Source organism: Megascapheus bottae, chromosome 24, assembly GCF_031878675.1.
Source record: "Megascapheus bottae isolate mThoBot1 chromosome 24, mThoBot2.hap1, whole genome shotgun sequence".
NCBI lineage: Eukaryota > Metazoa > Chordata > Mammalia > Rodentia > Geomyidae > Megascapheus > Megascapheus bottae.
The window spans coordinates 2,642,421-2,654,952 of NC_143532.1; the positions used below are offsets into that span (position 1 = coordinate 2,642,421).

The window sequence follows — 12,532 nt, forward strand, 5'->3', positions numbered from 1 at the left end:
ACCCGGGGCCAGGTCTCGCGAGAGTTGTGAGTAAACAGCCCCGAATGGAGAGCCGAGGCGCGCTGGCGGCGGAGGCGCCGTTTCTCCGAGCCCGCCGGCCCCGAGCCTGAGGCGGCGGCAGGTACGTCATCCGAGCGCCGGGCCCGCCGCCCGCCGCCCCTCCGAGGCCGCGCCCGGGGCCCGCGGCTCCGGGACTCGGCGCGGCTCCGCACTGCGGCGGGGCGCGCGTGCCGGGCGGCCTCCGGGACGAGGCCGCGGGCCCGGGGCGGCCCCCGCGCTGGCCGTGCGTGTCCGTGGAGGTCCGGGGACTCGGCCGGCAGCGCCCGGCGGGACTCGAGGCTGAGGGTCACCGCGGCTGGCCAGCGCGGGCCCCTCGAGCCCCGCCCCGCCCCCTCTGGGAACCGTGCTCGCCGTCGTTTCTCGTGCGCGCAGCCCGAGAGCCACTTTGAGAGCACTTCCTGTCACCCACAGACACCTCGCACCCCCTTCCGGCCTGTCTGGACTGTCTCCTGCGCGTGGCCTTTGGCTCTGGCGACTTTGCCGCGGTGTCATCGGTGGTGGTGGCCCGCGCCGGTGCCGTCCGGGGCCAGCACACACAGGACTGCCTCCCCAGGAGAGAAGGCCCCTGGGAGGCTGGAGGCCCGCGAGTTCCCAGACTCCCTTTGTCACCTGGGGTGGCTGTTTCTAAAAGTGTGATCTCGGAGGCAGCACGTGCAGAATCTTGGGGACACCTAGGCATGAGTATCGTCATCCCTCCCAGCTCCTGAGTTGTTTGGTCCTCTTCCATCTGTCTGGTTGGACCGCTGCCTTTCTGTTTGTGTGGCTGCCAGAGGATGACAGACGGACAGAGTAACACAACTAGAAAGACCTAGGCAAAGACCTGCACCTACCTCTCTTGGGAGGATTTATAGCAGGTGGGTGCACTGAAATACTAGCAGGACGCCAGAACTAGGGTTTTTGGGTAAAAACAGATGAAGGGTCTTTTTTTTTTGGAGGCAGGTTCAGAAGGAGATTAAAAAAAAAACAGTCTTCGTTGTGGACTAGTTTGTTCAGACATGTTGCAGAGATCTGTTTAGTAGATTTATTAATCATGACAGTGTCTTTTTGTTTAAAGAAATGAATTTAAAATGAAAGTAGGTAGTTTGGAGATGCTTCATGTGGCTGGCCTTGTCAGATGACCAAAGGATAAAACGAGTTGCTAGGATATAGAATATAAATAACCTCATGGTAAATGACACAGTAAACCCAGAGTCATTGGTTGACACAGTGGGCTACAGGCTTCTTTTTTCAATACAGAACTAAATGAGACGTGGTGGCATTCAGGAGGTTGAGGCAGGATGATTTTGAGTTGGAGACTGTCTTCAGCTACATAGTGAGTTTGAGGCCAGCTTGGGCTACATAGTAAGGCCCTAGCTTAAAAAAAAAAAAAACTAAAACAAAAAAAACTAAAGTCCAGGTGTTATTTTACATAACGTAATTAATCCCAGTTACTCAAGAGGTTTCCCGGTCAGCTTGGTCAAAAGTTAAGGAGACCGCATCTCAACAGGGCATGGTGGTACATGTCTGCTATGCTAACTACAAAAGTTTGAAGAATAACTGTCTGAAAAGTAGAAAAAAGAGTCGAGGGGACATAACTTAAATAGCATAGCACCTGTCTAATAAGCATTAGACCCCGAGTTTCAGCTCCCCAAACACCCACACAACACAACAACAAAAAACCCTACAACGTACTGATGGTCATAATGTACCAGAAGAAATGATCCAATCAGATTTAAGTATATACCTTTATTTTAAGATTTTTAAGTATATACCTTTATTTTAAGATAGGGTGTACTGGCACTGCTTAATTGTTAAGCCTGTTAAACAGTGGTAATATTCCAAGGATGCAATTAGTTAGGGAAGTGGTAGCCGTCTATCCGGCTTTTAATTAAAGTGGTTCGTACTCTTGCATGGCTTAAACATTCATTCTTCTCTGGAACTATCTCAGTCACTAGCTTATTAGACTGCAAGGCCTGGCTTCATAATTAGATGATTGTCCATGTGTACAGTCACTTCCTCTACCTGCTACCTGAATTACCTCTTAAAATTATTTCCAGAGAAATAATTCCCAGTGTCCTTAAGGTACACCCAAAGTATAATCTTTGTGATATTCTTGTATTATGCAAATTATAAGTAAAGAATCATAGAGTGGGTATTAGCTGACAGACAGGAAGACTACATTTGTTTGCCCAAGTAATGTATTTGTTTTACTTTGTTTCACTTTCCACACATTCTGTTGTCTTATATTTCTGGTACATGGGATTTGAATTGTGTCCTTTTCATTCAGTGTTTGATGCCAATTTACTTTTTCTTTTTTCTTTCTGGTGCTATTCCTCAGAATCTGAGCACTGTACCTTTTTTGATTATAGCCAGTGTTTTACGACTTGAGTCAAATCTCCACTTCTGGCTTTTTGGCAGTTAAGTGGAGATGAGTTTTGCAGTCAGAAGACATAACTGCCTGGTCTTACTTCAGATGGTGACCTCATAGCTCAGCCTCTTGAGTAGCTAGTATAACAGATACATTCAGGGGGACCAGGAGTGTTTGCCTAGCATGCACAAAGCCTAGGTTCGATGCTTCTATACCATATACATAAGGACAGCCAGAAATGTTGCTGTAGCTCCAACATTAGAGTGGTAGCCTTGAGAAAGCTCAAAAACAGTGCCCAGGCCCTGAGTTCAAACCTCAGGACTGGGGATGGGAGGGGAGAAGGTACAGTCAAGCTCATGGAAGATCATCTGTTAGGTATTCTTTTTTATGGACCCATAACCAGATCTTGCACATGAAGAATTCTTAGAAATTAAATCTTGGTAGATCTAGTAGCACATTAATTAGACCCAAGAGAACACAATATACCAGTAGAAGCCTTTCTACTAGAAGCCAGTGAGCTGGTGAATGTTTTCAGAGGGTGCCTTTTCCTTAGGCGTCTGCTAGGATGTTTAAAATTGCCGTATAGCATTCCCTAGTATATATGAACTGTAATTATTCACCGTTCCCTACTACTGCACATCTAGATGGTCTCTAATTTTTCTCAGTTATAATCTTACAGTGTGTATCCTCAGTTGTAAATGGTTGTATTCTTTCAGGTTCATGTGTTAGGATGGAGTCCTGAGGATTTATAGAAAGGCAGGCTCCTCTCTGTGTCCTCTGAAGAAAGAAGTCCTCAGTTCCCTGCCAGTTTTCCCTCTTGCTAGCATGGGATGGGAGCCCCAGGCACACCCCTTAGCTACCCTGGGCCTGATATCACATCTGAAAAGAGAGTAGTAGCAGATTATGATGATGAAATGAATTAATACATGCAAATTACATAGAATAGCACTGACCTCATGAGAAATGCTCAGTAAATGTTAGGTTTATGCTATTATTGGATTTATTAGACTAAACTCTTAAGCTGTGTACATCTTAAGGGTTCTAATGCATATGCATCAATTTGTGCTTTCTGTTGCTGTAGCTGGGATGACAGGTACAAGCCACTGTGCCCAGCTAAAATTGGTTGTGTGGAGTCTTCTGAACTGTTTGCCTGAGCTGGCTTTGAACAGTGATCTTCTCAATCTCAGCCTCCTGTAATCTGGGATTACAGGCACGAGTCACCACACATACCTGCCTTGAGTTCATTTTCTATTATTTTTGAGACAAGGTCTCACTTTGTAAAGCCCAGGACAGGATGGCTTGGAACTTGAGAGATACTCTCAGTCTCCTGAATCTTAGGTTACAGGTATGTACCATCATGCTTTTTGGCTTGGCTAATTTTTTTTTTTTTTTTTTTTTTTTGCCAGTCCTGGAGCTTGAACTCAGGGCCTGGGCATTGTCCTTATGCTTTCTCAAGGCTTGAGCACTACCACTTTAGCCATAGCACCATTTCTGGCTTTTTCCACGTATGTGGTACCAAGGAATCACACCTGGTGTTTGTGCATGCCAGGCAAGCACTCTACCACTAGGCCACACTCCCGGCCCCCTGGCTGAATTCTTTTTTTTTTTTTTTTTTTTTTGTCAGTTGTGGGGCTTGGGATCTGGGTCTGGGCTCTGTTGCTGAGCTCTTCAGCTCAAGTCTGTCTCCCTATCTCCTGAATTAATGCGCCGCTTTCAGTTTTCTAATGATTAATTGGAGATAAGATTCTCACAGTCTTTAGTGCCCCGGCTGGCTTTGAACCTTGATCCTCAGATCTCAGCCTCCTGAGTAGCTAGAATTATAGGTGTGAGCCACTGTTCCCAGCTCCTCTGGCTGAATTCTTAAACTGTACTATATACTGAGTAGTTTGGTGGGTTTTTTTTGTTTGTTTTTGTTTTTAAAGATGTCACTTGACTTTTATTATTAAATCATACAAACCCAGGTTAATTTTAACAGGATGTATGTGTGTGTGTGTGTGTGTGTGTGTGTGTGTGTATGTGTATGTGTGTATGTATGTATGCGTGTGTGTGTGTATGTATGCGTGTGTGTATGTATGTGTGTATGTATGCGTGTGCGTGTGTGTGTGCATGAGCTTGCCATTACTGGGGCTTCTTTTGCCTCAAGGCTGGTGCTCTACTACTTGAGCCACACCTCCACTTCTTGCTTTTTTGGTGGTTAACTGAAAATAAGTCTTGGTTTTTCCCTTGCCCTGGCTGGCTTTGAACCCGAATCCTTAGCCCTCCCCGTCCTGAGTAGGTAGGATTACAGATGTGAGCCAGCTGGTTCTGGCCAAACATTTTTCTAGAGGAAGTGCCATCTTCTTAGAATGAGCCCCTGTCCCAGCTCCATGCGCATAGGTTCAGTTGATAATCAATTGATAACCAGATATTCCTGGCTCCTCCTTTTTTTTTTTTTTTTGGCCAGCCCTAGGCTTAAGCTCAGGGCCTGGAGCACTGCCCTTAGATTTTCTCAAGGCTTGAGCTCTACTACTTGAGCCTCAGCACCACTTCCGGCTTTTTTCTATGTATGTGGTACCGAGGAATTGAACCCCAGTCTTTGTGCATGCTAGGCAAGCACTCTACTATTAGGCCAAACTCCCAGCCCCTCCTTGCTTCTTATCTGAAAGGTCATCTTTGAGGTCAGAGGTTTCTGCTGGGCTTATTCCCTGGAGCAAGGGGAGTCAGGCCAAGATGAGCTGTGGCTTTGCTGGCTATCCCTGGCTCTGTGTCTCTGCATCACTCTTTTTTTTTTTTTTTTCTTTCCAGTCCTGGGGCTTGAACTCAGGGCCTGGGCACTGGCCTTGGACACTTTTTGTTCAAGCTATCACTCTGCCACTTGAGCCACAGCACCACTTCCAGCTTTTTCTGTGTATGTGGTTCCAGGGAATCAAACCCAAGGGTTTGTGCATGTTAGACAAGCATGCTACGACTAGGCCACACTCCCCGCTCCCCCCCCTTCACTTGTTTCCCTGAGACTTCCCAGCCTCTCCCCTCCCTCCTCCACAAGTCCTTCCTCCAGCACGCCCCATCTTAGTTCCGTGGGAGCTGGCAGCAGTATCTCCCTCCTTACACTCAGCAGGGCCTATGGCAGCTCAGCTTCCCTGATGCCCTTGTCTTGACTCTCTGCCATTTTCCTTTGGTGCTTTTGATTTGGCTGTGCTGTTTTCCACCCAGAGGACTCTGCTCCTGACATGCTTGTGCACTCTGTGTGTGGACCTGACAGTATCATAACTGAAGGAGCACTAAAATGATGTTGAGGTGCTGGGAGCAGAGCCTAGTGGTAGAGTAGTTGCCTAGCATGCACATAGACCTGAGTTCGATTCCTCCGTACCACATACTCAGAAAAAAAAAGCCAAAAGTGGCGCTGTGGCTCAGTGGCAGCGCACTAGCTTTGAGCAAAAAGTGTCCAAAGACAATGCCCAGGCCCTGAGTTCAAGCCCCAGGACTGGCAAAAAATAATGAAATAAAATTACATTGATTTCATGGAGCCCTCTTGAAGTTATTTCTTTTGTGCTTGCTTTCTTGCTTTCTTTTTCTTAATTTTGTGGTGAATTGTGTACCTTATGAAGTCTGTTCATTTAAAAACCTCTAGTTTATTTCTTGTCCTCTTTTCTTTCCCTTTTTTCAGATTGGCTTCACACTCTTGAGTCTCCTGGCTGCTCATTGTTTTCTTTTGAAGTCAGGCTCCTCCTGAGTCATGAGGATACCATAGCTCCCTTCCCCATGGACCAGAGTGCAGTAGAAGTTCACTGTCTTTATCTGTAAGTGAACTGTTTTGCTATAAAGTGGTTTTAACCCAGTTGGCCTAAGATTTTGACAGTATTGTTTCCACTGTTCTATTACGTTGTCCAAATAGGTCATAGATTCTTTAGTTTGAGGCAGAAGAGTTCTGAGATTTGTTTTCTTTAAGGAAAAGAAACACTGAGCGAGGGAACCCTTTAAATCTTTTAGACATTCTGTGTTGTTAGTAAGCTACTATTTTTGTGTTATCATCTAATGTAATATGAAAACTATTATCATCAGCTTCATCTTTGGTCAGTAATCCTTAAGCTGGGTATGTACTTCATGAAACTACATTCTTTGATTTCCCCCATTGTGGGAAATGCCCAGCATAGGGCACACAAAGTCTGGGTGAGGTCCTAGCAAGTGTTGGGCTAGGGGTCCTGGCCTCCTTTTTTCTCTGTGGTCTATTTTGCTCTTGTTGACATTGTAGCTGTTTTTCTAGCTGAGGCCCACAAGGCAGCTGTCAGTTTCATCTCCCCAGTAGTGCCTTCCTCCTAATGCATGGCTCTCTGCCAGAATTTGATACCTGGCCACCACCCTTGACAGGTGGCTGCTGCTTCTTCACTTCTTTCTCCTCCCCACTTTCCTCTTCCCTCTGGATTATTTGTCTTGTGCTCATCAGTGGAGCTGAGTTTTCTGATAGTGGCCACAGCCTGCGTTTCTTCTTTAAATTTTGGATACTGGAGTTTGAACTCAGGGCCTCACACTTGTTAGGTAAATACTACCACTTGAGCCATGTCTCTAGACCTTTTACTTTATTTTTCAGTCTCATCTCTTTTTCCAGGCTGACCTTGGACTATGATCCTTCTGTGTATATACACATCTTCCCACGTAGCTGGGATATTGGTATGTACTACCATTACCCGGCCTGTTTGTTGGAGTGGAGTTTCTTGCTAACATTTTGCTTGGGGTGGTTATAAACTAGAATCTCCCTTCAGTCTCCCAAGTAGCTGGGGTTATTGGTGTAATGCTGGCCACGGTGCACAGCTTTTAAAAAAAAAAAAAAGTGATTATTGGGAAGACTGATTTTCTCCTTTCTCCTACAATTCAGATATTCTGAAAGATACCTATGCCACAAGTAATTTAATACTGAAATAACATTCTTTAGCAATAGCTTGCTTCCAAAGCTCTCTTGCATTCTCTTATATTAGTTCCAATAAAGAGCTAATCTGATTTTATAACAGATTTAGCAGGTTGAATGTCTTTAAGTTTGATGGTTTGGCAAAACAAATTGAATGGTAAAACCTTTCTATGCACTTTTCATGGAATTGACAGGAAGTATTTCATAGTCTGAACAGTTTTAATGTACTGTCTCTTAAAGATTGTGTTAAAATGGTTTTTATAGAGGTTAGCTTGCCATTAGGTATTTTACAGCAGAAAGTACAGATGCTCGTATTAAATTGAGTGATTCTGAAAACTTGGTGAAATTTCCGGGGAATTAGAGTGTACTGGTGAGATAACCCGGTGGTCAGTTACAGGGGACAGGCGCCACAGAGAATCAGCACCACCCTCCCCTATGTGTGTGCCTGTCTACTCGGAGTCTGTGCACTCAGGCTTCTGATGTCTATGATTCTCTTAGGGTGGTTTGTACCATTTTTTCACTTACTACCCTCTCTCCCCCCTCTTTCTTTTTCTTTCTCTTTCTTTTTGTGGGTCATGGGACTTGAACTCTGTGCTTGGGTGCTGTCCCTGAGCTCTTCAGCTCAAGGCTACCACCTACTGCTTGAGCCACAGCCCCTCTTCCCCTTTTCTAGTGATTAATTAGAGATAAGAGTCTCACAGTCTTTAGTGCCGGGGTGGCTTTGAACTGAGATCCTTAGATCTCAGCCTCTTGAGTCACTAGGATTATAGGCATGAGCCACCGCGCCCGGCTTACCGTTCTCATTTTATTTTTAATGCTTCCTTAAAATTTGTTTCCATGAAACAAGTGAGTCATGAACAGAAATGAAATAAGATGTCTTATCATTGGGATTATTTGTTCCTTTAGTCTTATTGCAGCTGTCACTGGATCATGCCTGCCTCTGTCAGGTCTTTCTAATATTCATATTCCTCTTTTTGCTTCAGAGATCGCATCACACAGTGTTATTGGCTGAGCTCTACTGGACTTGGCTCTCTGCAGATGGAGTCTAGGACTCAGTGGCGTAGGCCCGAATGACAGCAGCCTTCTGTCCAAGATGGAGAAGAAGCGGAGGAAGAAATGAAAGCCTCCCGACGGGCCAAGCTACAGATGGCCATGGGATTTAACTTTTATTTACATTGGACAAGACTATAGAATGGTTGACCAGTAAGGTTGCAGCGTTTAGCTGAAACACAAGTTCACTTTTGATCAAGAGGAAAAGGTGTGGTTGGATTTTAGCAGTTGTATGACCATATTCACTTGTGACCATGAAGCTTGTCAACGTCTGGCTGCTTGCACTAGTGGTTTTGCTCTGTGGGAAGAAACATCTGGGTGATAGGATAGAGAAGAAAGCATTTGAAAAGGCGCCGTGCCCTAGCTGTTCCCATCTGACTTTGAAGGTGGAGTTCTCCTCGACAGTTGTGGAATATGGTAATGGCATTTTCTGAAGCATTAGGCCCTACCACATGCTGTTGCCAGTGTTCTTGTCCCGATTTTTCAACAGTAAATGGCTTAGGAGATAGGCACACACTACATGGAGGTTTACCTTTGCTTAAGTCTGTTTTGACAGGTTGCTTGTGTGAAACAAATGCTACTTGATTCCGTGGAACAAATGCCCTTATAGCCAGGAGCACTGAGGCTTGGAGTTGCTGTGTGTATGTTCTAAAGGCCAAGTATGATAGCTAAGCAAATAGGCCATTTCATCTACGCTGCAGTTGTATTTTCATTTTCAGCAAAATGAAAACAGATCACTCTACTCCCTAAATTCCTTTTTCCTTTTGAAAAACTATTTTTATTCTAAGTTAGTACTTACTCAGATAAAAAGTTTTTTTTAAAAAACAAACACTGATAAAACTCTCATAGGAGTATTTTTAAGTGATCTATTGTGAAATTGGTTTAATTCAGAGCTCTGAAGAGCTCTCCTAGCTCCAAACTCCTTCCCGTCTGTTCTTTTTACTCTGGGCTTTCAGATCCATTTTCTTTTACTGGTGAAAGTTCACATAATGTGTACTCTGTTATATATATACATACATCCTTATTTTTCTTTGTGGTCATTGATTTCAGAATATATTGTGGCTTTCAACGGCTACTTTACAGCCAAAGCTAGAAATTCATTTATTTCAAGTGCCCTGAAGAGCAGCGAAGTAGACAACTGGAGAATTATACCTCGGAACAATCCCTCCAGTGACTACCCTAGTGACTTCGAGGTCATTCAGATCAAAGAGAAGCAGAAGGCAGGGCTGCTGACGCTTGAGGGGCACCCCAACATCAAGCGGGTGACGCCCCAGCGGAGAGTCTTCCGTTCCCTGAAGTTTGCTGAGCGTGAGTACTGGGCCTGTTGAGTCCCCTTTATGTTTATGCTGCAGGAAGCATGGAGGCAATGCAGTGTATTCCCACATTTCTGGCAGGCGTTTGCTGTACAAAGCGGCTCAGTGGCCTTGAGGTTGTGCAGTAGAGGTGTGATCGCTTATGTCAGGAGGGATTCTGTCCAGGGTCATCTCGGAGCCCTTCCACCGCTGAAGGGAACAACACCCTTGGCTTTTCTTTTTTTCTGTCTAGCTGGATGGCCCATGCTGGCATGGCACTTGGTCTTGCCTCCGGCTCTGAGTGCTGGGACATGTGCCACCATGCGCTATAGATCTTATCTCTGTGTCTCCTCTTTGCCTGAGTTTGGCTTTCTCCACATGGGTTTTAGTTATAAAACATGTTTTCTTGGGTTTCAACTTGTTTCTGTGCCAGCCTCCTGCCATAAACAGCCATGCCTCAGCTGAGCAGAGCACAGGGATGAGGGGAAGGTGGCTTGGCTTGGTGGTGCTGGCTCCCAGGCTGTGGCTGCCCACACTCCATCACAGTTGCTCAGCTCAGCATAGAGTTATCCTGGGGTAATCAAGTTCAGACTACCATGCAGTCTTTTCCAAAGGGTTATCCTCCTCATGAACCAGGAAACTAGTTTTAGCGGCAGAGCTAGCTAGCCTTAACTACTCACGGTCCTTTCCTTTGCTCGAAGGAATGTCCGCGCCATTCTGGGTCGGGAGCCTTGTGCATACATTTTTTGAAAAGTTAACATACAGTGTTTGAAGCCAGTTCTTTAGTCAGCTGTAGACTTGTGGGATCTAACTTCTTCGCAGTCCTTTCTGCTAGTCCAGATGTTTTTGTGTTATTTTTTTTTTCTCCTTAAAATGATCCATGAAAAGCAAAGCAAACCTGGGATAGTTGGCCAGTTTGCATGCATTTTGTTTTACTTGAATTCCTCTATATTTCCTTTCTGTCATGGTAGAGTACTTTAGAATGTTTGAGCACAGGAACCCTAGACTGTCCTGGCAGTGGTCCTGTGTGCATCATCCCACAAGGACACACAATGCCTCTCTTCTTCCTAGCCTTAGAGGTGACCTTGAGCAGTAACTCCTTCTCACTGAAGCCTCAAGTACACGTACCACCTCCCTCACTGGGCTCCTGGAGAGGCAATGAAGTCAGGCATGTGAAGGCAGCTTAGCAGTGTGCGGAATGTTGGAAATAATGTGGAATGGGGATCGTTTTTTCCTCTTCACGAAGATCATTTTGCTTTGTTTGGGGATGATCCTCTTCTGCCCTGTGTCTCAATCATTAGTTCTATCCCATGAGCCCTCAAACTAAATGAACCTATTTTCCACATGACAGTATTTAAAGGTATCATGAAAGAGTTTGTGTTCCTTGATGGCTCTATAGGTTTTCTACACCGTTCTTAAAGAGTGAAGATCACAACTGAGTTTCATAGTACAAGTGTGTATGATTCATTCAGGATAAAGCAGATAGTTTGCCCTTTGATTGAGTGTTGTTAAGTCCAGTGTTATTCCTACAGAGACTTAGCAAGCACAGACCAGCAGTGCCATGCAGAGGGTATGTGGGCTAGGCCAGCCCTCACTTCACGGAGCTGACTTGAGTGTACTTCCACATTTTGTTCTCTCTAGGAGTCACCTGCTAAGCCTGGAAGAGTCATTTGCATTAGAAACAGAGCTGCTAGTATAGGTTTGTTCTTAAAATGGATAGTGCATTATAATATGAACTTGTTTAAAAGAAAATTTATAGTATTTATTTCACTTCTCATCCATTAAAAATTGGAAAGTAAAATTCATCTTCCTTAGAATGTAGTTGGATATGTTTTGGCAGAAGTATTCAATCCAACTTGGGTACCCAGTAGCTCATGCCTGTAATCTTAGCTACTCAGGAGACTGAGATCTGAGGATCCCAGTTCAAAGCCAGCCCGGGTAGAAGAGTGGGTACAAGAGAATCCATGAGACTCTTATTTCCAGTTAACCAATCAAAAAATATAGAAGTAAGCTGGGTGTGGTGGCTCATGCCTGTAATTCTAGCTACTCAAGAGGCTGAAGTCTGAGGATCAAGGTTCAAAGGATCTGAGATTTATCTCCATTTAACCTCTAGAAAACCGGAAGTGGGGTTTGGCTCAAAGGTAGGGTGGTAGCCTTGTGCTGAAGAACTCTGGGACAGTGCCCAGGCTCAGAGTTCAAGCCCCGTGACCCACAAAACAAAACAAAACAAAACAGACAAACAAAAACAGAAGTGGAGCTGTGGCTCAAAATGGGAGAGTGCTAGCTTTGAGCAAAAGAGTACCTAGGCCCTGAGTTCAAGAGCCCCATGACCCCCTGCCACCCCCCCCCAAAAAAGTATATAGTCCCTTGTGATATAAAACAGTTCCATTATCTTAAGAAATTTTCCCTCTTGTCCTTCTGGTATTTTTTTCTGTGTTCTGAAATGTAAAATTTAACCAGGTAAGACTTGATATATTGAGTAATACATAGTTGTAGAAGGTTCTAATGTGCTAGGCATATTTGTGGCACATACCTGTGGTCTGTAATCCCAGCCCTCAGGATGCTAAGGCAGGAGAATCCAAGTTCAAGGCCAGCCTGAATTGAAACCCTTTCCCAACCCTCTCCTTCCTCCTCCCTCTAAAATTAGAGATTTAGCTAGAGATGGGTCTCAGACACCATAGCCTTTCCTGGTTGCATAAGGCTATAGTGTAAAGCTTCATGGTCTCTTTGTGGCCAGTTTCTTCTTCTCTGGCTTAGTGAGAACAAGCAGCTGGTGAAAAATGAGATAACATAGTTGACTTTTTTTTTTTTTTTCTAAAGATGGTCTCAGTAAGTAATCCAATCTAGCATGGAACTTTTTTTTTAATTAAGGAATTTATTAACATTGATTTTTACATATTT

At 44.7% G+C, this 12,532-nt stretch overlaps 1 protein-coding gene across 3 annotated transcripts in view; it reads left to right on the top strand.

Moving 5' to 3' along the window:
- Mbtps1 (membrane bound transcription factor peptidase, site 1) overlaps positions 1-12,532 on the top strand; it is a 44,989-nt gene continuing 32,457 nt past the window's right edge. The window contains exons 1-4 of one of the 3 annotated variants that reach the window (XM_090357209.1): positions 1-121; positions 6,054-6,186; positions 8,273-8,756; positions 9,390-9,647. In XM_090357209.1, coding sequence (XP_090213335.1) covers positions 8,594-8,756; positions 9,390-9,647 — 421 coding nt within the window. In that variant the 5' untranslated portion in view covers positions 1-121; positions 6,054-6,186; positions 8,273-8,593. Of the gene's footprint in view, positions 122-734; positions 915-6,053; positions 6,187-8,272; positions 8,757-9,389; positions 9,648-12,532 lie in introns of those variants that run through there. The other 2 variants (XM_090357211.1, XM_090357210.1) reach the window with 2 other exon arrangements.